We start from the raw sequence: 26,439 nt of genomic DNA on the forward strand, positions 1-26,439 counted from the left end.
CTTGTCCATGAGGCTCATATCCTATGCAGACGAAGGGGCGAGTAGGGCAGCTAGCTCAGGTGTAGCTCTCAGAAGGCAAGCCTGGATGCGCCTGCGTCATTTTGAGGAGGCCTTTGTCTTCCTTCACTGATGCCCCCTTAGATGGGTCCTCACTCTTCTGGACCAAAGTGAAAGACACCCTCACCAGATGCGAACAGGAGGGGAAGACCCTATCTGGCGTAGGGGCCCATTTCTCTCTTCCTTCTAGGCCTTACCCTAAGGCTCAGGAGGAGGGAAATGTGGTTCAAGAAGTCACAGAAGTCTTTCCCTGCCGCTCAAGGTGAGTCCCCCTCCAGAGGCAGAGTAGGGGGAATTTATTCTGGAAGATGCCGTCCTAGAGACAGAGGAGGCCCCCGCAACTCGGGAGACGCGATTCCTTTCGCTGGTCTTCCTTTTAGCATTCCTGAGGCTTTGCCTGACTGTGCTGTTCCAGAGCCAGTCGGGGGCCGAATTCATTGGGTGCTTTGAATAGTTACCGGAGGTTACACTATTCCCTTTTTATCAACACCCCCTCCAGTCAAAAGAATCCCGGATGTTCCACCCAGTCAACGGGATCAAACAGCACTAGAAGTGTCAAAGCTGCTAGAAAAAGGAGTCATCCAACCAGTCCCCTCAGACCATATCGGATCAGGAACTTACTCAAGACTCTCTTTGGTGCCAAAAAGAACAAGGGACCTGAGACCCATTCTGAATCTCAGGCGATTGAATCACTACATTCTGAAGTCCAAGATCTGAATGGTCACTCTTCAGTCCATTTTTCCCTTGCTGGGAAAGGGAGTATGGATGTGCTCCATCAATCTCAAGGATGCCTACTACCACATAAAGATGGACAAGGCATCCAGGAGTCACTTATGCTTCCGGCTGGAAGCCAGTCACTTCCAGTTTTGTGCCCTGCCCTTTGGTCTCACCACAGCCCCCAGGGTGCTTACCAAGTGTTTGGCAGTGGTGACAACTCACCTGAGACGTCGGGGATTCCAGGTGTTTCCATATCTGGACGACTGGCTTCTCACCGCCCCCACCAGGCATCTCCTCATTCAAGCCAGGGAGGCTACCATTACACTTTGTCAACAACTAGGAATTACCTTGAACTGGGCAAAGTCTGCCTTGCTGCCCTCACAATGTGTTGTTTTTATAGGCGCAGAGCTAGACTTTATTCAAATGCGGGTCTTTTGGTCACGAGAGGAAAAGAGTGCTGCAGTCTCAGATTCACGCATTGTTGCCCCTCAAGAGAGTTCAGGCCAGGTTAGTTCTCCAGCTCCTGGGATCCATGGCTGCCACCATCATGTTGGTGCCTCTAGCCAGGTTACACATGCGGATGCTACAGTGGCTCCTTTCGGCCCAGTGGTCCTTTCAGAAACTTTCTCTTTCCCACTTGATACTTCTCACAGAACGGTGCAAACAGGACCTCCGCTGGTGGCTATGTTCCACCAATCTGGACAAGGGGAGGAGTTTGATTCCCATGTCTCCAGTGGCCACGGTGACCACGGACGCCTCCCAGATGGGGGGGCATTATCTTGGCAGGACGGTCCAAGGCACGTGGCAAGATCATGAGGTACACCTGCATATCAATGTTCTAGAGATGAGAGCGGTGTTACTGGCATTGCGGGCACTCCAAAGCTCTCTTCCTCTGGGAATGATTGCAATTCACTCGGACAGCATGTCCCTGGTGTGGTACCTGAACAAGCAGGGGGGAACCAAGTCTTATCCCCTCTGCAGAGAGGCCATGCGAGTGTGGCATTGGGCAGTGTCTTCCCAACATTTTTTAGTGGCAATGCATATTCCAGGAAAGACCAACATGATAGCAGACAGGCTGAGCATTGCTATTCTGATGCCTTACGAGTGGTCCCTGAACAACCGAGTGGCGGTTCAAATTTTCAACAGGTGGGGTCAGCCTTGCTGCGATCTCTTCACCAGCCCTCTCAATGCCAAATGCAGCAAGTACTTCACACTGATCCCCCCACAGGGGGAGTCACCCAGGGATGCTCTAGTCCACGATTGGCCCCCCGGTCTGATCTATGCTTTCCCTCCATTTCCTCTGTTACCAAGAGTGCTTCAGAAAGCCATATCCTTGGGAAGCAGGATCATTCTAATTGCTCCACACTGGCCTCACCAAATATGGTTCCCCTTTCTTTGGCAATATGCAGTGGACGGTCCTTGGACCCTGGACCCAGTGCCAGACCTACTGACTCACATGTCAGGACAGCTCCATCCCTCCCTGCGAACCCTCAGGTTGACATCCTGGCTGCTCCACTTCCATCACTAGTTATACGGCATTCTTTTTCACCTGAGGTGGTACATATCTTGTCTTTGTCTCATAAGTCTTCCACCAGAAGGATTTATTCCAGCAAATGGAAGAGATTCTCCATTTGGGCTCAGGCCCAAGGTTTGGACGCCTTTACATCCCCAATTCTGTCGGTCTTAGATTTTTTAGTCATGCTTTTCCGACAGGGCTCCACGCCTGCTACCATTAAGGTGCAGCTGGCTGCAACTTCCAATTTTCATACATCTTATGAGCCTTCTCTTATGGGCCATAAACTGTATAAGGCCTTCTTGAAAGGCGCCTGGTTACTTTGCCCTCCTGTTTCAGAATCTGTCATGCCATGGGATCTAAACCTTGTGTTACAAGCCATCACTTCACCACCCTTTGAACCGGCTGCCACCTGTGAATTAAAATTTCTATCTTGGAAGACGGCTTTCCTAATAGCCATTACATCGGCCAGAAGAGTATCGGAGATTCAAGCTTTGTCCATTAAACCTCCATATTTGGCCTTTCATAAGGACAGAGTTTCCCTGAGACTTAACCCGTCCTTCCTAAGGTGTCACCCACTGTTAATCTTCATCAGTCTATTGAGTTACCAGTGTTCTTTCCAAACTTTTCCAATAAAGCAGAGTTTAGATTTCACCAGTTAGATGTGCACAGACAACTAAGATTCTACTTACACAGGACTAAGCATGTTAGAAAGTCTGATCAACTGTTTGTATCCTCCTCAGAAAACAGAACAGGTTGTCCTATTTCCAAGAGCACAATTTCTAAATGGATCAAGGCTTGTATTTCCTTTATCTATTTGTCAGCAGGCAGAAATTTACCGTTTCCTGTCAAAGTTCACTCTACCAGGGCAGTGTCTACATCAATAGCTTACCATGCCAGGCTTTCACTGGATGATATTTGTGCTGCGGCCATCTGGGCCTCTCCTCACACCTTTATTACTCATTACAAGTTGGACGTGGCTTCTAGGGGCCGGGCTTCCTTTGGTTCCACGGTTCTCAGGAGTATTTTCCTATGCGCTGCCCAGGATAGAGGTGCCGGGAACGCTGTCCTGTGAGTAAAGAATGTAGGCGAGATAGGACCACATAACATCAGGTAGTTATATACTCACCATAACGCTCGATGTATGTGGTCCATCTTGCCTCACATTCTTACGTACCCTCCCACCTGCCCCCTTCCTGTAGGATTTGGAGGAAAATTGGCTCTGAGAACCCTTCAATGTCAGTTGTTTTTTCTTTCCTTTCTGGCTGGAGCTCCTTCCAGTGGTGGTTGTGTATGGGGTGTGACTGGAATGGCTGCAAACTAGATCTGGGGCTAGGGCTAGGTGCATCTTGGGATACCGGGTTAGCCCAGCCAATTAGAGACTTCGTGCTAGAGAAATAAGTTGGCCGAGTTGGAGCCGATTCTCAGCTCCGAACCCATGAGTAAAGAATGTGAGGCGAGATGGACCACATACATCGAGCGTTATGGTGAGTACATAACTACCTGTTATGCATTTCATGGCATTTAGTTTTAGTCCATGGATTTGGTACCAGTTGATGTTCTTTGTGTTTCACTGTTGCAGTCATCACACTTGGGTTATCCTGCCAGAGGTAGCCCTCAGTCGGCCCGAATACCAGAGGCTTAGTATTTCTGCATTGGTTACTTGTTGCTTCAGGACTGACATCAGGTCGTCAGTGGTATAAAAACAGGCAGCCGAAGCCATTACACCAGTCTTTCTTGCCGAGGAGCCAGAGGCAGAAAGCAGTTCCCATGAGTGCCAGTCGGCCACTACCTGAGTTTTCTTTTCCGAAATTGAAGTTGAAGTCTTCTAAAGCCAAGTACCCCATTGAGGATCCTTTTTTCTTGCTCTACCCGATGTCAGAAAAAGTTAACAATCGTCTCGCCTGTGGAAAGCAAATACCACACTGAGATTTCCATGCTTACTGTGTCACATGTTTAGGCCCAGACCACGACGTACCTCCCTGCCGGTTTTGCGATTTGTTCAATGCCCTAACTATTCATCGTTGGGCCCTTATTGTAGCTAAATACATTCGTTCTCAATCTCCGTATTCTGAAATGGCTTCAGTAAGCCATCCGACTACCAATATTCTGAAAAAACATAAGGATAAAGACAGAGACAAGTCCGCACAGGTCCAAAACTGCCAACGACGCTTCCATTAAGCTAGTCACCAGTTCGCCGGTACTCAGTGAGGTGCTTTCGCAGCCCTTGATGCCTGCTTTCGATTGATTTGCAGGCCACTATCGAGACTCTTTCGGAGTCCAGTATGCTGTGAAACTCTTCTTTGACTGCGGATGTCTCTACCTTGGATGGGTCCGGAGCCGCTGTGCAGGCACTGGCTTCTGAGGAAGTTCTTTGCACTACCGATATTTAACACAAACCAACCTCTTTCGCATCTTCAGTTCTTTCGCATCTTCATTTCTTTCTAAAACATCTGAGTTTCTAAGGCCAAGAGTACGATCTACGCCTAAAAAAACAATGACCCTAACTCAAGCACCTGCTTCCTTGCCACAGTCAGAGATGCTTAAAATGGAGGAAGACCTTATCATGCTGATTAGGGGAAGCCAGCCTTCCCCTGCTAAAAGAAAGAGACTTGTCCCCAGCAGCTCTATCTGACCAAGAGTCCGACGACTCTGAGGTTTCTGATTATGTAGGCATGCCCTTATCTGCCTTTGAGGATTCAGATGCAGAGGAATCCATTCCTTCTGCCTCCCCTCCGGAGGATTTCACTTTTGGTGAAACCATACATACTTTGAGAGAGCATTTCCATTGGGAATGTTAGGATTATCCGCAGTCCAAAAAGAGACTCGGGGAATTTTTAGATTTACAACAGCACAGACCCTTAGCTATCCCTCCTGTTCTGGATGTTGTGGATGATGTCTTTATGGAATCCAGTCTGACTCCTGATACTTTACCCCCTGCTCCCAGGAAACCTGACAGGTACTACAGCGTCCCTGACTTTCACAAATTTCTTTTCAAAAATCCTACTTCTGACCCAGAGGTCATCTCCCAAAGACCTAAAGGAATAAAAGCAACTTACACCTAAGAATCCCTCCCCCTCGGACAGGGATTCCCAAGCTTTAGACAAATGGGGTAAAAAAGTATACACCTCTGCTACTCTTGCCATTAGAGCATTAAATTGTCAGTTCCACATGCTGAAATACCAGCAACATACTGCGGAACTTATTAAGCTAAAGTTATCAACCTTCCCTGACTGTGCAGAAAATAAAGAATTACAGGAGCTTATGCATTCTGCATGCAAAGTCAGCAAGCATACCCTGCAATGTGGGTTTGACACCCTAGAAGCATCTTGCAGGGCAGCAATCACAGGTTCTGTACTTAGAAGGCATGCCTGGCTTAAGGAGCAGACCTTGCCAGACCATGTCAAATCAAAATTATTGGACGCACCTCTAAACAAGGGCAATCTGTTTGGCACCAGAGCAGAAGAGGTTCAAAAAAAGATGGAAGAAAAAGCTAAGTCTATGCAGACAGTCAAATATTTTTTGCAAGTGCAACCTCCAAGATTCAGTAGGCATTGCCCCTCAAAACATTGGTCCTTTCCAGCCCCCTCAAGGCCACCTCAAACTAGACCAAGGGTAAACAGACCCCCCCCCCAGACTACAGTCTTAGGGTATGCAGAGATCTAAGCAATGGAGTACCTCCACTTCTAAAACAGGGAGTGCTAAGCCACCCCCTTATGGAAAGAATTCACAGTGACTCCTCCCCTCACCTCTGCCCAATTGCTCTTGCACCTAGGAGGAAAACTTGCCCACCATGCAAAAAAACTGGACCTCCATCACCAACGGTCGATGTTGTCCCAGGGGTACAAATTTTATTTCCACACGCTGCCAACCCCAAAAGGGTTCCCCGACCTTCCTCCAAACCAGTGGGCAGAGGCACAAAACCATGTTCAGTCTCTGCACTCCATAAGGGCAATTCAACCTGTTCCTGCAGAACAGATAGGCCAAGGTTTTTATTCCAGACTTTTCCTGGTACCCAGAAAAGAGGGCACCGGGCGCCCAATCTTAGATCTATCAATTCTAAACACCTTCCTGGTGGTACCAAAATTCATAATGCTCACCCTACAGCAGCTTCTCCCTATGCTGTCCAAGGATGCCTGGTTAGCCACCCTAGACCTAAAGGAGGCCTATCTGCACATTCCAATCAGGGACTCCTGCAGGAAATATCTAAGTTTCAGGGCAGGATTTATGGATTATCAGTTCTCTGCACTTTCCTTTGGCTTATCCACTGCTCCCAGAGTTTTCACAAAATGCCTGGCTCCAGCCATTGCCTATTGCAGACAGAGAAATATTCAAATTTACCCCTACTTGGATGATTGCCTGATTCAGGCAGACAGTCAGGAAAAGCTCTTGCAGCACGTGACATTTGTGAAGGACCTTCTAACCTCCCTGGGGTACACTATCAATGAAAAGAAATCCAAACTAGTCCCCAGTCAAAAAAAATGTATTCCTGTGAGCAAGGGCACACAGCATCCCAGATGGCATTCCTTACTCCAGAAAAACAAGCCTATCTGACAGGCTACTTCTGTCAAATGGCCACCAGAACCCAGTTATCTGCAAGGAAAATCCTGAAAACTCTAGGGTTCATGGCCTCCTGCATTCTACTAATTCCATAAGCCAGACTGCATATGAGGAAACGTCAATGGTACTTAAAGTCTTTGGTGCCAACATTCTCAGGACCTGAGAAATATCATACCTTGCCCAAGGAAAGAATTCCTTGGGTGGGCAGCAGAATGCAACCACGACAAGGGGCTTCCCTTTACACAACCCTACGCCACCCAGACCCTAACCACAGACTTATCAGACTATGTCTAGGGTGCACATCTGGATGGCAGGTGCATTCAGGGCCACTGGAGCCCAAATCAAATTCATCTGCACATCAACCAAAAAGAGATGCTAGCTGTTCGGCATGCTCTGACAGCTTTCATATCCCTACTCTCTCTGGGGCCTCTACTAATCAAAACCGACAACACCACAGTGATGTGGTACATAAACAAGCAGGGGGGAACCCACTCTCGGGCTAGCCATGACCCTCTGGAACATGGCCTCAGCCATGCATATTCACCTGCAAGCTCGATTGCTGCCAGGCAACCAAAACTCTCTGGCAGACAACTTAAGCAGAAATCTCCTAGACCCACATGAGTGGCAATTAAACCACACCACCTTCAGCCTTGTGACCCAGAAATGGGGTACCCCAAAGGTGGACCAATTTACCTCCCCTGCAACCACCAGCTCAGCAAATTCTGCACCAAGGAACCTCGCAACAAGGCCTGGAAAGTGGATGCCCTAGCCTTCCAGTGGGCAAACCTCTCAGTCTATGCATTTCCCCCTCTACCTCTTCTGACAAGAGTATTACTCAAGATAAGGGAGGAAAGGCCAAAGGCCATCCTGATTGCCCCAGACTGGCCATGCCAACACTGGTACCCACTACTGTGCAGTCTGTCACCGTTGCCTCCATGGCACCTCCCCCAGAACCCAACTCTCCTGACTCAGCAGGAGGGACAATTCTTGCATCCTCAATTGCAGACCCTGAACCTTGCAGCCTGGCTTATTCCTTGACTTCTCCTCCAGTGGCCAGCCTAAGCAAGCAGGTACTGGATGTCATACATGAAGCCAGATGACTCAGTACTAGAAAGTCCTAAGCTGATAAGTGGAAAAGGTATTGTTCCTGGATCCAGACTAAAGGAACAGATCCAGCACAGCCCTCCTTACCTTTCATCCTGGACTAACTAGCACACCTACTCCACAGGGGCCTATCCTTCTCTTCCATTAAGATCCATGCCTCTGCCATCTCTGCTCATTACAGCACTGAGCCACCTCTCTTCTCACACCCTCTCATCAAGCAGTTCCTGAGAGGGGCTAACAACTTAAGGCCACCAAGAAGAGCCCCTACCCCTGCTTGGGACCTTAACTTTGTGTTGGAAAAGCTCACACTCCCCCTCTTTGAGCCTGCAGTGTCAGCAGAGTTAAAATTTCTCTCTTGGAAATCAGGCTTGCTTCTGGCCATCACTTCTGCTAAAAGAGTGTCTGAGCTACAAGCACTTATGGCTGTGGAATCCATAATTTTTCATGCTGACAGGGTCTCCCTCAGGACTAACCCTACTTTCATGCCTAAAGTGGTGTCCAGTGTGACTCTCACCCAATCTATCCATTTGCCCACCTTTTTCCCTAATCCTCAAAATAAGGGGGATAGGATCCTGCACTCTTTAGATGTGCACAGAAAACTCAGATTCTACCTTGGTAGGACTAAGCCCTTTAGGAAATCTGACTAGTTACTAGTCAGCTTTGCAATAGGGGCAGATGGAAAGGCCATATCAAATCAAACAGTCTCCAAATGGATAGCACACTGTATCCATTTCTGTTGCAAACACCATGGTAAAACTACCCCCTCAGGGGGTCAGAACACATTCCACTAGGGCAACTTCAACCTCTACAGCCTTTCTCAGAGGAGTCCCTACCAGGGACATTCTGGAAGCTGCAACTTGGAGCTCTGTTCATACCTTCACCAAGCATTACCACCTTGCCTATCTTTTCCAGATCCAGGGCGGGCTTTGCAGCCAGGGCATACTAGCCAGCCCCAACTCTTCTTGACTGCCTCCACCCATTCTTCAGCTCTAGGAATCAACCCAAGTGTGATGACTGCAACAGTGAAACACGAAGAACATAGTACAGTTGTGTACACTTACCATAGATGTAGATGTTCGAGTTATAGGTTCATAGGTTTATACTAGGCTGTCTGCCCTAAGGCATTTATAAGCCTAGCCCAAAGTTTTGTGGCTTACGCCACCCCTTATATGAAAAAACACTGTACCCATTAGTTTGTTGTGCCTCTGTCCAGCAGTGACACAGAGATGATTCTCGGGGTAATGGATTCACTGTTGCAGTCCTGGTTTGCCAACCTCCAGCCCCTTACAGGGCTATTGGTATTTACTTTTTACCGGTGTGCTTTTCCACCATAACTTAGCTTAATTAGATGTAATGGCATTTGCTGCCTGTTTTTATACCACTGATGATGTGATGTCAATCCTGAAGCGACAAGTAACCGATGCAGAAATACTAAGCCTCTGGTATTCGGGCCGACTGCGGGCTACCCCTGGAAGGATAACCAAAGTGTGATGATTGCAACAGTGAATACACTTGAACTTCTACATTTATGGTAAGTGTACACAACTGCACTTTTGTCTGTGTCAGCCCTTCCTAGAGAACATTTGTGTCAGTGGGCAAGTCAGTGACAATTAACTCTTCCTAGGAACAAATCCTATGGAGTACCATCAGTGTAGCTTGAAAATACCCTTGTTCTGCCCTCAGATATGTGAGTGAACTTTACAACTCCCTGTCTGATTAGGTAAAATGAATTATTTGGAATCCCAGTGAGTACTCATGTACAAGCTCTTCAGTCCAGTGTGGATTCCAGAGACTACAATGTTTTCTTCCTGCTGTTAGACAAGGAGTCCAGACTCTGGACATGTATGGCAAAAGAGTATGCTCCTCCTCTGCCAAATTGAGGCTTAGAATGCTTACTTGTTTATCTGAGCATTGTCAGTCCCATTCCCACTTGGACTGTGGAAAAACTGAAGGATCTCCCACCAGAGTCTTTGCTCAAGGAGGACCGTCTTAAGACTGTCTGTTTTCAGAGGGAGACTATGCATTTCCCACTACAGTGTTGACTTGCTGATACGTTTTGTTTTTGGTATTGCTGATACTTTGACTAGGGCCCCCGGGATCAAGTGTGAATTGCTTTCGATGGTGTAGCTAAGACTGACCTCCATGAAGGTATTCCTCAGGAGCAAGAACCTTACTGCCCACCTATTCGGTAGGGAGAAAGCTTTTTAGCCAGCCTCTCAGGATTCTTACCCCTCATCCCCAATATAGTTATCTTCAGTCTTTGGTAACTAGCCTGATCCTGAGGAGTTGGTCATTGAGTTATTTGGTTATAGACTGATGGTACTCTAGAGCAAGGACTCTTTTGGGATAACCCTCCATGCCCAGTTATTCCAGCTATTTGTCAGATCTGTATTTGTTGATGTGTGTGACTATGCTCATTGATTGCATGATGCCAACTGGCAGGCTCAAGGAGGTATGCCCCACTGAAAAGTTACATTATTGTGTGTGTGTGTGTGTGTGTGTGTGTGTCAGCACAGGTGAGCAGACCAGTAGCATGGCTAAGGCATGGAGAAGTGGCAACTGCCCCAGTTGCGAAGGGTTAAGGGTGCACGATTGGCCATATGATCCCTTATCCCAATTACTGATAGCCTTTTAGTGCAATACTGTCTTTTAAAAGCCAGTAGTTGCATTTACAGTCAAAACTGAGTGCTGTAGCAATCTGTGTGTGGTCTAAACTGCTACTTGTTACATTTGTTTTGCTCTACAGTTAAAAGAACTGAGGGGGTAGGATGTTCGTTCGTGGTACCGGGACAGGGTGCTGGTTGAGCCCGCTACGCCTCTGGCACAGACGTTTTCTTACAATATTTTATACAAAAAAGTGGCAAATTGTGATCGGTGGAGAAATGTCAGACCTGTAAGTGAGGTTCCTGCTGTAAGAATGTGTGTGTTGTGTCTTTTTCACATCATCTTAATTTTCTTGAATTTTCCTATAAAACGTTGGCTTTCTTTTTTTTTGTAAACACACCAGGCAGAACGTACAGTAATACCAAAAGAAAGAGAAACCCCTGAAAGACCAAGTGATAACAGCAACAAGTCTCTGTCTACCAACTTAGATCCTGTGGCATTTGTAGGTGGTATTCCAGTATCTTTCCCTTATATCCTATGAAAAAGATTTATCCGTTTTCATCTGGCTGGTGTCAAACAGAATCAGATGAGGAATCAAGAAAAATAGTATTAATTTGTTCCGTACAATTTTGTGCAGCTAGGTGTGTACTTTGAGGACTGTTGCTACGGGATTCACTTAATTTTATTGGTATAACTGGTATGAAGCCATCACTTTTCAGTGGTCAGTTGACTCCTAGTGTACAAAGTTGCAGTTCTTTAGCTGTGTCTGTTAGAGGGCAGCCTTAGCTGTAAAGAACAACTTTGTATGCTTTTTTCTGTTGCATTATTGCTGCCTATATGAAATAGTCATGCTGATTAACTTTACAATGTTATTAAATCATTCTGTACCTTGTTTCCGTGCATTTGTGTACATTTCTTAGTATTTTCTTGCTGAGAAGGGCACCAACAAATGCTATTATGGCCAACAGATTTACACCCAGTGATATTCGCTTTCCATTTTTCTTTTGCGAAGAGTAAGTACACTGTTAAGAGTTGTCCAGTTTACATCTCTTGGTAGAAGTGCACTAGCTAGGATAACCAAGTCTTGTAGCCCTTATTGAACTCAAAAGTTGCAAGACATCTCCTGTAGTAAATCATCCTTCTTGCAAGAAATCTCCTGAAGTACATCATGTTTCAGTCAAGTACTGTTTGCCAAAAAAAAAAAACTGAGAAACTATTATAGGCATAAAGGAATTTAAAATTGTGAGTCACTTCAGACTTCTTAGGGGCAGGCCACTGTTACTACTTAACATATTTTTCCAAGTTTTGCCTTTACCTTACTGGAGGTTAGAGTTGATGTGTATCTACTCATTTCAAAAGTTGAATCTTCTTTGAGTTCCATGCTCTTCAAATTATAGTTTTTAAACAATTCAAAGGGAGGTGACATGGTTTTAGGGTAGCCTATCTTTATCAGATGGTTCAAGCAGAAGTCTCTGTTTTGGCAGAAAGTCATTTGCACTACATTTTATCCAGATACCCAGGTTTGATCTTGAATCTACCTTTGTTTTGGCTTCAGGTACTGACAGTGTTTATTCTACATCCTCTGAAGTGCTAATTCTTGCATTTATGGTGTAGTTACCTATGAGCCAAACATCAATCTGTTCTTTTATTTTTCTCAAAATGCTCCGTAGCAATTAGTAAAACAGAGTAAATTGTGTAAAACGTCAAACAAACATTTCTTATCTCAGTAATGAAATACATCAGAAATTATCCAAGTAAAAACTGACAATTTTAAAGAAAATGGATGTACCAGCAACATCTTAAAAGAGAATAATTTCAAATAAAGCAGTAACTTTTGGGGGGGAGGATGTGGCCACAGCAATAGAATTAGTGAGTGCTTTCACAGAAGAACTGGATCTTTTTTCACATTTGTGATGTACATTGCTATCTTGTCCCTTTCTTTTCACAGTGCGTTTCAAATAGGTAGATGTTTGTTTTCCCAAAATTCAGTAGTAGCAGATAACATCTGATTACAGGGTCAGAGCAGTAGAGTCGAGGGGATAGTCTATAGATATTTGCAGTATTCCATTCCCGAGATGTTGTGTGAAGCTGTCACTTTTGTGTAGTAAAACTGTTTAAACATATTTATTTTATAGTACATAAGAAAAACATATTGGATATCAAGTTTTATGAAGAAAATTTATGCATGGAATGTACTTGATTCTGAATTCTTTGTTTTAGCATGAGGGTACTTGCATATTATCGCAACCAGATTTGTAACCGATAATACGCAAGTACCAAGTACTCATGCTATTCACATGGCGACAAAAGTGTTTCATGTTATTGTGTCAATTGCAAAGTGTATAACTATTTAAAATGCACCCAGATTTTTAGCTTCTTGTCCTCCCATTATTTTAGGTTTTCACCATATTTCATGCACGAATGCGTGCCATAGTTACTTAATTGGCAAAGATTCCCTTCAGATACTGCGGAAAAGGTAGAGTTGGTAATGGCCGTTTTCAGTTTGACATGTACCGATCATATTCCCACAGTCAGAAATTCCACGGCCAGTTGCACATAACTGCTGCTTTTTTTCTGACTGCAACTGCTCCAGTTTCCGAATTCACACTTGTGTGTCACTGCCATTGCATGTATACATACCTGTCAGCTGTCCAGATTTGTGTACAGTGTCCAGCTTTTTGACACATATTTTTGGTATAGCCTTCATACAGTGTGCGACTGTCTTAAAAAGTCAGCGGGATGATCTGAGCATGGAAGTCAGTAACTAATGATATACATATATCGTATGTGTACCAGCAGCCAGGTTAATTTTACTTTTCAATAAGTGTTGTCGACAGTGGATGGTCCCCAGGAAGAGGAATTTAGCCATTATGTCTGGTCCTCTTTCAGAACCAATGTAATACAAAGGTAATTTGGAACTTACACACCCCTTTTTCTTTCAGATAAACTTGTTCTGCAATGACATTATGAATTATACCAGGTTAGAAATCTGGTTGCAATAATACGCAAGTACCAACATGAGTATTTAGCTGTGTATTTTGAACATTTTTTTAAGTTTCTTTGGATTATGTTAAGTTTCTCCCATTAAAAAGGACTTGAAAGGATGTTTGGACTGTAGCTAAAAACATTTTTTACTTAAATTCTTCAGATGTACCAAGTTTAGTAAAACATACTTGCTTACACCAGTTTCTGTAGTTCTGCTTCTTTGAAAAGTATATCCAAATATAGGAGAGGTTATGTTTTGATTAGTTGAGGGTGAAAAGCCATTCACTTGTTACCAAAACATCACTGACAACACCAGCTTGTCATTAAAATTATATTTAAATGACTGGATGAAAGCATGTAATTGGGAAGAAGATTTTGGTGTTCTTACGGACAGTTGCCAGTACCAGGGGCCCCATTCCAACAGCCCACCCAGGCAGGAATCCGCTTCCTCTAAGTCTGTGACAGCAGGTGGAAGTTCCAGAAGAATTTTCAGCTCAGTAACAGGTAAAAACTGTTTCATTTATTTGTGCTTGTTTAGTACCTGATTTGAAGCCTAGTTTAGTCTGACACCAGACCTGCACTTTCTAAAAGTGTGTAAGTATTATACAAATTAAATTATTAAAGTAATGTGCATGTCTTTATAACATTTGTTGCACTATAAATATTGCAAGTTTATTTACTAGTTTTTTACATTTCCTATTTTATGTGTCATTCTTTCTCTCTGCAGCTGCTCTGACAGTGATTGTCAGTCTTTGCTGGTATAGCTTAGGTGGGGTGAGGGGATTATGGGGTGATTCCAAAAGACTTGCTGTCAGTGCGACTTACCCCAATGAAGACAAAATACTAGAAAACCCTGCCTTTCTAAATGGCCTTGATTTGCATTTTATGTTGTTGTAGGTCAGTTATTGTATATGTTGTTTAATTTCCCCAAATATTAAAATGAATTCCCAAATATTAGTGTGTGATGTATGTGTTTAATATAGGCCTGACTTAATTCATATTTTAAACTACATCTTCCTGCCACTTCTGCTTGTTTGCTTATGCCTATAGGTCATACCTCTCAACTGTCCATGTTTTGATTAAGATTTTAGCTCTGTCCCACTTATATAACTCGTGAGGTTTAGAGAAAAGATGGTGAATTGCACTTAATAAACGATGACAGTAATTGGAGTTATGGACTTTTAAATTCAAAAAATGTGTGTTAATTCACATAGTGCTAATATTTTAAAAGTGTCCCTGATTATTTTTGGGTTTATTCTGTATTCTGTTGAGATTTGCCCAATTCCGTTGAGAGTTATGCTGTAGATCATCCTTTACATGCTACAAAGAAAATTGTTAAATGCAAAATGACTTTCAGAAATTGCTTAAGACCTGCAAGACTTCCAGTAGCTTCAACTTGGGAGTCTAAACTTTGTTCTAGAACAGAGACTGGTGTTAAAAAAGGAAAATAGTAGGACTTATAAATATTGTGTAATAACTACAAGAGTCAATCAGAGGATATTAGAAGACAGTGGAAGAGAAACGGGAAAAACAATTTACAAGGGAATAACGACAGGATATTGTATGGCTCTCAAAGAAGCAGCAAAGTCTAGAAGATTTAGGAGTTTTGCTTAGAAGTGTATTCAGAGGTATTTTTGTACCCCAAGCACACTTCAAGTAATTTTTCCTCAGATACATGGCAAATGTTGGAGGTGTGCTTGGGAAGTTAGAGGTAACCGAAATATGTTTTTGGGAGTATAATGAGTTGTCAGATTTTAAAAATGTCCTACAGAGTACTTTGTCAGAGATATTGCTTGAGCAAGTGGCTGTAACTAAGGAAATTATTCTTTTGAGCTTGGGAAACAGAATCTAAATTACATAGACATGGTCAAGTTTTTTAAAGTTTAATTCTATTAGCTGCCAGAAAAGCAATTACTAGAAAATAGAAATCAGAATGTAAACCATTTGTATTTGAAGTATTGAATATTAAAAAATGAGAGAAATTACTGGAAGTAGATCAGGAATGAGTACAAATTGTGAAGAAATAAGTGGAATTTGTGGAAAAGTACATGCAGAATAATGTTGTGGAGTGAGGAGCGAGGTTTACTGTAAGGCAGGAATTGAGCAATTTATGTAGAATTGGACTGAATAGCAGTTAAAGAAAAAGAAAACTTATATGTAATATAAATAAAACAAATGTTGATATGGTTTTCTTTTAATGGATGTGTTCTGATGTCTTAAGTAATTTAATAAAAGTGCGTAAAATGTGTTTCTGTGCTTCAGAAGCTTTAAGTTATGCTTTCAGTTTAAATTGACATCTCACAGGCATTTATTTACTCTGGAGACATCTTGCAAATACTTAAGCCATTGCTGTGTGTCATTTTAATATTATTTTCCTAGAATTTCAATACAGGTTTCATAAAGTTAACAAGTAGTGATTAGAGACGTATATTTGTTAACTGGATATACTCTCTCTCTCTCTATATATATATATATATATATATATATATATATTTGTGATATGTAATAAATGCTTGCTTTTTTTTTTAGCTTGTTGGCACTAGGACTTAAACACTTTGAAGAGACAGAATTTCCAAAACCTCTGATAAGTAAATATCTGCTGGCCGCAAAAGGTCATCATCAGATATCCGCAAGAATAAAAAACCTTAATGTGTCCCGTGCTCCTGACAATGTTGTGAAGGTCAGTCTTTTATCATTTTTACGGTTAGTATTAGTATACAAGGTAAAATAAATGCATTTATGAAGTGATTTCCATGTATTTCCATGTAAACACACACTGTATAAACGCATAAATTAGGCATTCAAAATGGATATTGTAGTAAAAGGCGATTTTTACCAACACGGATGACTGCAGGTAGGTATGTAGAAAATAGGCAAGAAGGGTCTGTTATCTACTGGAAAAAAAGTTGGTAATGAACCCAGTGTTTTGCAGACAAATAACTAGAGAAGGAAAGGTGATCCAGTGGGATGAGGCCAAGTAGCTGTTTGGACTGTAGGTTAAAGACTGCCTTTCCTATCAGGGACTGATAATAGCGTATAGGCAAAGAGAAAGGGCTAGTGGAGTACGAAATGAAACACCAGCGCTAGTAGAGTTACTTGAGTCCAGAACAGAAGCTACTGTTAAAAAGGATAAAATAGCAATAACCCACGGCTGTGTGTGGGTAATGCTGGATGTACCCGCAGTCGGTATGATTTGCTCACGAGGGCATAACCATGGATAAATCCAGCATTGCCCACACCCAGCCATGAGTTATTGCTGTTATACAAGGACATTAGTTAAGAAAAATGTTACTTACTTTCCTTAAATAATGACCTTGTATAACGGTACCATGGTGCTCTTCTGCATTTTCCCTGGTACCCTGGGGCTTTCCTGTTGTACTGCATATGCATATAGGACTTGGATTCCCACACTTACGCACTACATCAGTGCTTTGTAAAGGAAGCAATGTAGAAAGGAAGATCTCCATTGCTTTTTTTTATTTGTTTTTAATTAAAACAATAAAATCCTGAGATTCCAAATGAATGAGAGAGATGGGAGACCGAATCTAAGGATAATCAGGTATGTTTATCTAGTTTTGTATAATGTACCCAATTTTCTTTGTATTTGTCTCTGTCCCATCTCTCTTATTCAGTTTGTATTTTTTTTTTGTAATTTATTTTTTAAAATAAATAAAAAAAAAAAAGAAAAGTAAAATTACAACAAAGAGAATGGAAAATATTGCATGACAACTATTAAAAAAAAAAAAAAAGTCCGATAACATTAAAAAAGATTGGGAAGCAAGACTGGAAGGGTAGTTTACAAAGAAATAGTGGGATGATGAATGTCTGTCTCTCAGGTATGCAAAAAGTCCAGAAGGTTTATGGTTTTTAATTGGAAATGTTTACGTAGATATTGTTATATCCCAAACAGGCTTCAGAGAAATTTTGCAAAGGTATATAGCACATCTTGAGAAAGAAGGAGGTAGTTGGGAATGTTTTTATGAATGTAACAAATTGGCATTACAGAGTACTTTGTCAGAAATGTTAGAGATAAAGTAGTTGTAACTAAGGAAGTGATTGTTTTGAGCCTGGACATGGGGTCTGAATTGCCTAAACATAGCAAGGCATTACTAAGTTTAATCCTATTGGCTGTCAAAAAGCAATTAACAAGAAAATAAAATTTGTAATCTAAACCAACTGAAATTGAAGTACCAAATATGGTAAATTAGATAAAAAAATGGAGGTGGAATCCTTAAAAAAGGGAAGGAACAAATTACATTGAATACATTGAATTTGTGGGCACTATACATGCAGAATATTGTCTATGAGGCGGAGTGTGGTTGAAAGCTAGGCTGAATTTGAGTGATTTATGCAACTGAGTGAATGAACATTGTTCAGTAGAAAACAAGTACTGCAGGACAATACATTACTGCAGGACAATACGTTAAACTGTTACAGTTCTCTTTTCTGTTAAAATGTAAGTGAATAAAGATATTTAAAAAGATGGATATTTAAGTAGGAAATTGACCAAAAACTATGTGAATTTTATTTTTTCAGCTAATTTATTAAATTGTGTTGAACTTTGGAGTGTTACTGCAGGTGTGGATTTCACCATTCCCCTGAGGCTTTACCTCTACAGGAAATTGTTTGGTAGAATTTTGGTTGCTTCCTATTTTTCTATATGATACTATTGAAAACACTTGTAAATTGATAGCATTTGGTTGATCATCCTTGTTCCAGTTAAAACAAAATGTACGATATAACAGACATTAAAATGTGGAAGTTAGATGTGTACTTTTTGTGTATAGTGTCTTGCTGTGAAATATTTAGACTTGAAACCTGTTTCTTCTGAGTGATGACCATTCAGCCTGTTTATTCTCAAGGGTAAATCAAGCTAGCTGGAAGTGGGAGTCATCATTTGCATGCTGTGAAGTCAGTGTTTTTGCATTAAGCCTTCCCCTCACCTGCACTTGGACTTGGTATGCAATGAGCTCCACTAGCCAGCCTGAGTGAATGAAATCTGCTTGTGTGTGCTAACTGGAGTTCTTGGTGCACAACCCACCCTCATGGCTTGACACTTGAGTTCCTATACTGAGCATATTCCCTTAATCCAGTCCTCCACTGTGTTCCTTCCAAACCTTCTCCTTCATTATTAGTGTTGGGTGCTTTGATGTTCATTGCAGTTGCAAACCTCAAACCCTTGTGAATGGTAATGAGGACAGGTCTGGAAGACAGTTATGTCACTTCAGGTACTCAATTTTGTTTGTTACAGTTCCACTGTATGTACCTGCTGGCATGGGCAAAATTTTTCAGGAGTCAACATCAACGCCTTGCTGAGACTTTTAGCAGGTGGCTAAGCAGTGAGCTTCCTCCCCCCGCTTTCAGCCTGCTGCCCTTGCAGAATCCTATACTTCTGTGATATCCTATTACTGACTTCTTTTTTCCTAGAATCCTGATTGGTTGTCAACAGTATTTGATGATGAGCTTCAGTTAGGTTTATAGTTTTAGTAACATTCTAATGGTGAGAAGTAGTAAAAGTAGTAAAAGGACCTTAATGCACAAAGAGCTCAAGAGTTTACCTTCTTGTGTTTGCATACGTGTATATGTATATATGTATGTGCATGTGTGTGTGTGTGTATATATGTATATATATATATATATATATATATATATATATATATATATATATATATACATATATACACACACATATACATATATATATATATATATATATATATATATGTGTGTGTGTGTGTGGTTTTACATATATATAGATCCCCTAGGACGATGCATATCCCCCAATCCGGGGATTGTCATTCTGGCACCATGCTTTATTGACCCAAAGGGTGTCAGCAAAACAAAACAAATTTTGACATATGGGAGTTTCACTTATGAGCACTCACATATGAGACTGCTGCAAAGCCATAAAATACAAACAAAAAGTACAAAGTACTCAGACAAGTGTGTTTGAAACTATACTAATCAAACAGAACTTAATAAATTGAAAACCAAAAGATCTTGTACCCCCTGTATGTGTTCCAACTCCAAAACTGCACTACTGTGAGAAAAGGGCAAATTCTTAGCCCATATTTTACTTCAGTGTCAAATGTGAAAAGACTGGCAGTTTTCAATCTTTAAATATTCCGTCTGTTTTGCCAGTCTTTCCTGCACTTAAATGATAGTTTGAGCACTTCAGTGGAACCCGGGTAGTTCTTTAAGTTATGGCAAAGGTGCATTTGTAATGCAAAATGTTACATTCTTTCCCCATCAGTAATTCACTGTCATTCTAATTATCATTTCAGTCTTAATGATAATTTTCCTGAGTTTTTAATTTCCTACATTTTTTTTCCATTCAGTTGATTGTTTTTTTGACATGGCTCATATAGTTATATCATCTTTCATCAGATGGCATGTCAGAACCACTGATCTGATGATATCAATTTTCATTCTGTCCTCATCTTATGGGTTCGGATCCAGTCCATTGGATCCGACTTGGCCATTGCTAAAGCTTGTGACAACTAATAACTCTCAAGCTTCTCCCTTACCCACAGTGCGCCAAATGCAAGTACCTCAGATCTCGTTTGCCGCTTGGAGCAAAAGAGGTGGTTACCGCTACTCTCGAGTTAAGTGATGTATTAATTATCAAAATTAATACTTACTTATCTAAACTTGTTTCATTTTTAGGTCCATTTACTCTCCCTTGCCTATTGGTTCCTTTTTATTACAGTTTCTTCTAAATGAATCTACCTTTTCTCTTTTCTTTCATACATCCCATACTCTTAAATATTGTCGTCGGTCTTCTTTTTCTCACTCCCGTTCCTAAAGTTGTGTAGCTTTAAATTACCATTGCTGGTATTTTTTCTATTGCTGCGACTATTTAAAAAAAAAGCACTTCTTTACCTTTCTGTTAACTTCTATTTTATTGGCTTAATTTTGGAGTTATGGCTGACAAGGAGAAAGGCCATGTGAGGTTAAAAAAAAAATGCCTCAAGTATGGCCACAAAAATTCCTTTTTCAGATGCAGTTTGTGTATACTGCTTAGGCCCCCTGCACTTACAGGAAGATTGTGCCCTGCATTTAAAGTGGAAACTGTGTGTTGAGAGACAGCCTTACAAGATTATCTGCAAATATATAGAGCTGAGTATATTTTTCTGTATTATGCTGTATTATAGAGCCAAATTGTTGCTTAGATGTCTGTTGTTTTACTGTTCTGCAAATATACAGAGATCAGTATATATTTTTTTGGTTTTATAATTTGCACTCTGATTCCTCACATCTCTGTTGAAACTTTTCCCCACACCCCCACCCCTCTGTTCTTGGGTGTAGTTTAAATTTGGTGGCTTTTGCAGTGCCCGCCCCACTGTAGATTTGATCTAGGACACTCCCCCAGTCCCAGTACTGAACACACACATTGTGGTTTTATAGGTTCTATTTATTCATTTACCCATTCTAACAAAAGATTTTTAAAAAAGATTTTTAGGATTGATTAATGACGCATTAATGTTTTTTAATGTTTTTTAATGTTTGTTAATGTTTTTTAACATCTTGTTGTTTTACAGAAGTGTTTTTACTATGGCATGGCTTTTAATTTATTCAAAAGCATGGCTCAGTGGTTTTGGTTGCATTGGGTTAATAATTTATTTGCCTATTAATTTATTTGCCTACAAATTAAGCTGTTAACACATTTGATCATGTGATTTTACTACTTGCAGTATATAAATTTGTGATTTTGTAAGTGCAAACTCATCTTGAAAAAGCCTGGTACTGATCCAGGTGAAAGCGCTTGATTTTATAGGTTTTCCGTCTTTTATTTTGAATAAAATTGGCAGTGAGTTACTGTTGAACTGGTTCGCTTTTCTCCTTTGCTCTGGATTTTGGCATTTATTGGTTTGGAGCTTTTTTTGATTTCTCTGGTAGGAATTGTGTTAACAGGTGTAGCTGCATGGCAGAGGCTGTGTGCCAAAGGCTCATGGCCAGCCTGCAAAGAGGGTAGGGGTAGGTCCCTCCCTGCTTGTTGATGTACCACATCACAGTACTGTTGTCTGTTTTGATTAGGAGAGCCCCTTGAGAGAGAAGGGGCTTGAAAGCTGTCAAGGCGTGCTGCACAGCCATCATCTCTTTTTGACTGATGTGCAGAAGGATTTGCTGTGGGCTCCATTGCCCTGTATGCACCTGTCATCCAGGTGTGCAGCCCAAGCGTAGTCTGATGCGTCTGTGGTGAGGGTCTGGGTGGCGGGGGGGTGGAGAGAAAGGCAGCCCCTTGTTGTGGGAGCATGCTGTTGTCCACCATAGAAAATCTTTTCTGAGGTAAGGAATTATAAGTAGAAGACTTTCCAGGTCTTGAGAGTGTTGGCCCCAAAGGCTCTTTAGGTACCATTGAAGTTTTCTCATATGCAGTCTGGCATACGGAATGAGCAGTATGTAAGATACCATGAACCCCAGAGCTTGCAGGATCTTCTTTGCAGTTAGCCGGGGCCTTGTGGCTATTTGAGAGAAGTAGTCTGTCAGGAAAATTTGTTTCTCTGGAGTAAGTTATGTCATCTGGGAAGCTGTGTCCAGACATGCTCCAAGGAAGATTATCATTTGGGTGTGCACCGGTTTGCATTTCCTTTCGTTGATTGTGTACCCTAAGGAGGTTAGAAGGGTCTTTACAAAGGCCACGTGCTTGAGCAGGTTCTCCTGGCTGTCTGCCTGAATAAGACAGCCGTGTAAGAATGGGTAAATCTAAATATTTCTGTCTGCAAAAGGCAATGGCCGGATCTAGACATTTTGTGAAAACTCTGGGAGCAGGAGATAAGCCAAAGGAAAGCGCAGAGAACTGAAAGTGTTGAGATCCTGCCCTGAAGCGGAGATATTTCCTGCATGATTCCCTGACAGGAATGTGGAGGTAGGCCTCTTTTATATCTAGGGTGGCCAGCCAAGCGTCCTTAGACAGCATAGGTAGCAGCTGCTCGAGGGTGAGCATTTTGAATTTTGGGATCACCAGGAAGGTGTTTAGAATGGATAGATGGAGGATGGGGCACCAAGTGGGCTCTATTCTGGGCACCAAAAAAAGTCTGGAGTAGAAACCTTGGCCTATGTGTTCTGCAGGAACATGCTCTACTGCCCTCATAGAGAGCAGGGAAAGGATTTGCTTTTGAGCCTTTGTCCACTGATTTGGTGGTAGATGTGGGAACCCTTCTGGGGTTTGAAGGGTGTGGAATGAAATTTTGTATCCCTGAGACACAATGTTCAGAACCCAGTGGTCCTTGGTAATGGTGGCCCAGGTGCTTGAGTGAAAGGAGAGTTTTCCTCCTAGGGGTAAGTGAAGGTGGGCAGAGGGAGGGGGTGGAGGAGATGAGTCATTGTGAGTTCTTACCATAAGGGGGTGGCTTAGAACTCCCTGGTTTTGAAGTGGAGGTAGTCTACTGCTTACATCTCTGCATTCCCTGGGGCTGCTGTTGGTGGGGTCTGCTTCCCCATGGTCTGGCCTGAACTGGCTTAGTGGGAGCAGGAAAGGACCAGTGCTTGGTGGGGTAATGCCTGCTGAACCTGGGAGGCTGGACCTGTAAGAAATCCGTAATTGTCTGCATAGACTTTGCTTTTTCTTCCATTTTAAGATCTCTTCTGCCTTAGTGCCAAATAAGTTGTCTCTGTGCAGGGAGGCATCCAACAATTTAGATTTGACATGATCTAGCAAAGGCTGTTCCTTAAGTCATGCATGCCTTCTAATGAGAGATCTGGTGACTGCTGTCCTGCAAGAAGCTTCTAGGGCATCAAAACTACAGTGCAAGATGTGTTTAGTTGCCTGACTTGCAGACTGCATTACCTCTTGTAACTCTTTAGATTCTGCACAAGCAGGAAAGGAAGAAGTTTTTTTGTTTGAGGAGTTCCAGAGTATGCTGTTGAAATTTCAGCATGTGAAAATGACAATTTAGTGCCCTGATAGCAAGGGTAGCTGAGGTGTAAGCTTGTTTACCCCATCTGTCCAGTGCTAAGGAATCCCTGTCGGAGGGGGTGGATCAGAGGTTGTTTTAATCCCTTTAGGCCCTTGAGAAATTACCTCAGGGTCAGCAGTAGGATTTTCTGAGTCAGGGACTTTGTAGTACCTGTCTGGTTTTCTGGGTGGAGGAGGGAGGGTGTCAGGAGTCAAGCTGGATTCCAAGAAAACATCTTCCACAACATCCAGGACTGGAGGGTTGGCCAAGAGTCTGTGCTGTGGAAGAACTTAGAATTCCCTGAGTCTCTTTTTAGACTGAGGGTAGTCCTAACTCTCCCACTGGAAATGCTCCCTTAAGGTGTGAAGGGTTTTGCCAAAGGAAAAATCTTCTGGGGGAGAGGCTGAAGGAATGGAATCCTCTGCATCAGAATCCTCTGCATCAGAATCCTCATAAGTAGAGAGGGGTTGCATGTGTTCATGTTCAGATGCATCAGTCATCGGACTCTTCTTCAGACAAAACTACTTTACTACTACACTTTTGGAGGGGGTAGCATGGCTTCCCCTGATCAGCATGATAAGGTCTTCTGCCATTTTAAGCATTTGGGTCTTAGGCAAGGAAGCAAGTGCCTGAGATTGGGTCTTCGGTTTCTTGGGTGTGGTTCGTACCCTGGACCTAAGAAACTCGGTTGTTTTCGAAAGAACGGTAGATGCGAAAGAAGTCTGTTTGTATCAAGAATCTGTAGTGCAAAGGACTTCCTCGGAAGCCGGTGCCTGCTCAGTGGCTCCAGACCCATCCAAGGTAGAGATGACCGCAGGATCCTTAGTGGAAGGAGAGCCATACGGCATACCGGACTCTGAATGGGTCTGTGTAGCAGCCTGTGAATACACAGAAGCAGGCATCAGGGGCTGCGAAATAGCCTCACTGAGGACCAGAGAACTGACGACTAGCTTAATGGGAGCGTCAACGGTAAGTTTGGACATGCGCGGTCTGTCTCTGTCTTTATCTTTGCGCTTTTTCAGAAGATCTGCTGTCGGATGGCTTTACAGAAGCCATATCACAGTTCGAGGACTGTAAGCGAAAATAGCTAGCTACAGTAAGGGCCCGACGACAGATAGTTCTGGCGTTGAACAAAGCAAAGAAGCGACAGCGGGGAACATCGTGGTCTGGGCCTAAACAAGTGACGCAGTAAGAATGAAAGTCTTGGTGTGGTATTTGATTTCCACAGGTGAGACAATTGTTAACTTTTTCTGACATTGGTTACTGCAAGAAAAAAGGATCCCCAATGGGGTACTTAGCTTTAGAAGACTTCAGCTTGAATTCGGTAGAGGAAACTCGATTAGCAGTTGACCTGCACTCGTGTGAACTGCTTCTGCTTCGGGCTCCATGGCAAGAAAGACTGATGTAATGGTGTTGGCTGCCTTACTTTATGGTACTGATGACCTGACATCAGTCCCCAAGTGATAGCAACCGATGCATAAATACTATGTCTCTGGTATACAGGCCGGCTGAGGGCTACCCTGGCAGGGATAACCCTAATGTGATGACTGCAACAATGAAACATGAAGAACATCTTTGGACTCCAATATAAGAGAAGAAGCTGTATGTTTAGAGGGGAAGCAAAAAGCTCTGTCTGAGGAATATCCCACTGATGGACAATGTCCAGAAACACATCTCTGTAAAGCACCTATTTGTGAGCCTGTGGGATGGACCTGTTCAAAGAGTCTGTCATAATATTTTGCTCTGAAGGAATGCAAACAGCCTGAAGAGTCACTTGATACTGGATAGCTAGATCCCAGACCCGAAGAAAGAGTCTGCAAAGAACGATGACCCATGCCCCCCCGCATTGCCTGCTGATATATCACATCACTGTGGTATGGTCTGTGAAACTTTTGAGGAACCCAGGAAGAAAGAGGGAATGAAAAGCCTGAAGAGCTAAAAGGAGAGCTCTCATCTCCCTGATGTTGATGTGATCTGACCTCTGAGGAGGAGGCCAGAGACCCAGGACCTTGAGAGAACTGAAAGAAGCTCCCCACCGTCTGTCCGAGGCATCTGAAAAGAGCTCTTGAGATGGGACTGAGGGTTGGGAAGAAAGCCCTGTGTTGAGAGAAAGCTGATGAATCCACCACTGAAGCTAGAGCTCGAGACAGGGAGGCAAAGGAACTAGGAAATCCAGGGGATGACAGTGCTGAAGGGAGACTGACTTGAGGTACCACTGAAGTTTTCTCATTATGGAAACTGACCAGAGGCAGCATAAGAATGGTGGAAGCTGTGAACTCAAGAACCCTGAGAAAGTTCCTGGCTGTGTCTCAAGCTAAAGAAAGAAGAGACTGGAAAAAAATAAATCAGTGATAGAGTGCCATGGGAGAAGGCAGGGATGCAAGCATATGAATGGTCTGGATCCTGCAACCAAGAAAAACATGATCCTGAGAAGGAACCAGGACTGCTTTTTGAAAGTTTATGGTGACCCAGACTTCGTAACAGGGAAACAGTAAAATGGAGGTCCTGAAGCAGAACACTGATGTTGAGCTGAGAAAGATCCAGAACTGGTCTCCAGGTGCCTTCCCTTCTGAGGAATAAAAACATCCTGGTATCCTGGGGGCCAGAAGAACCTGAAAAGCCCTCTGGAAAAAAAAGGAAGCTGTTCTCAAGGAGGTTGTGGGATACCCAGAAAGAAAGGAAGAGATTTCTACACCCTGAAAGACCCCTGAAGGATGATGGACAAAACCCAAGAGTCTTGAGTGACCCTTAACTAATTTGGAAGGGACAGGACAAGATGAAGGGACAACAGAACCTGACTGAGGGAAAAAAGAAGCAAATTGTCAGATGGAGCTGATTTGTCCTGAAAAGGATACTTCTGAGAACTAGGGGTCTGAATGGACTTAGCTGGAGGTACATGCCTAGAACCCTTTCTACCTATGGGTGGAGGATGAGACTGTCTGTGAACAGCAGCAGATTTGGAAAAATAATTCCTCTGAAACTTAGGAACAAGAAAAACAA

General features: G+C 42.7%; 1 protein-coding gene across 2 annotated transcripts in view; it reads left to right on the forward strand.

The window, feature by feature from the left end:
* Nucleotides 1-26,439, forward strand: part of GON4L (gon-4 like) — a 3,426,849-nt gene that overhangs the window by 2,299,894 nt on the left and 1,100,516 nt on the right. For both annotated transcript variants that reach the window (XM_044080158.1, XM_044080159.1), the window contains one exon: nt 16,070-16,220. In XM_044080158.1, coding sequence (XP_043936093.1) covers nt 16,070-16,220 — 151 coding nt within the window. The remainder of the gene's footprint in view (nt 1-16,069; nt 16,221-26,439) is intronic.

This window comes from Protopterus annectens, chromosome 8.part0 (assembly GCF_019279795.1).
Source record: "Protopterus annectens isolate FY-2018-M chromosome 8.part0, PAN1.0, whole genome shotgun sequence".
Taxonomy (NCBI): Eukaryota; Metazoa; Chordata; order Ceratodontiformes; family Protopteridae; genus Protopterus; species Protopterus annectens.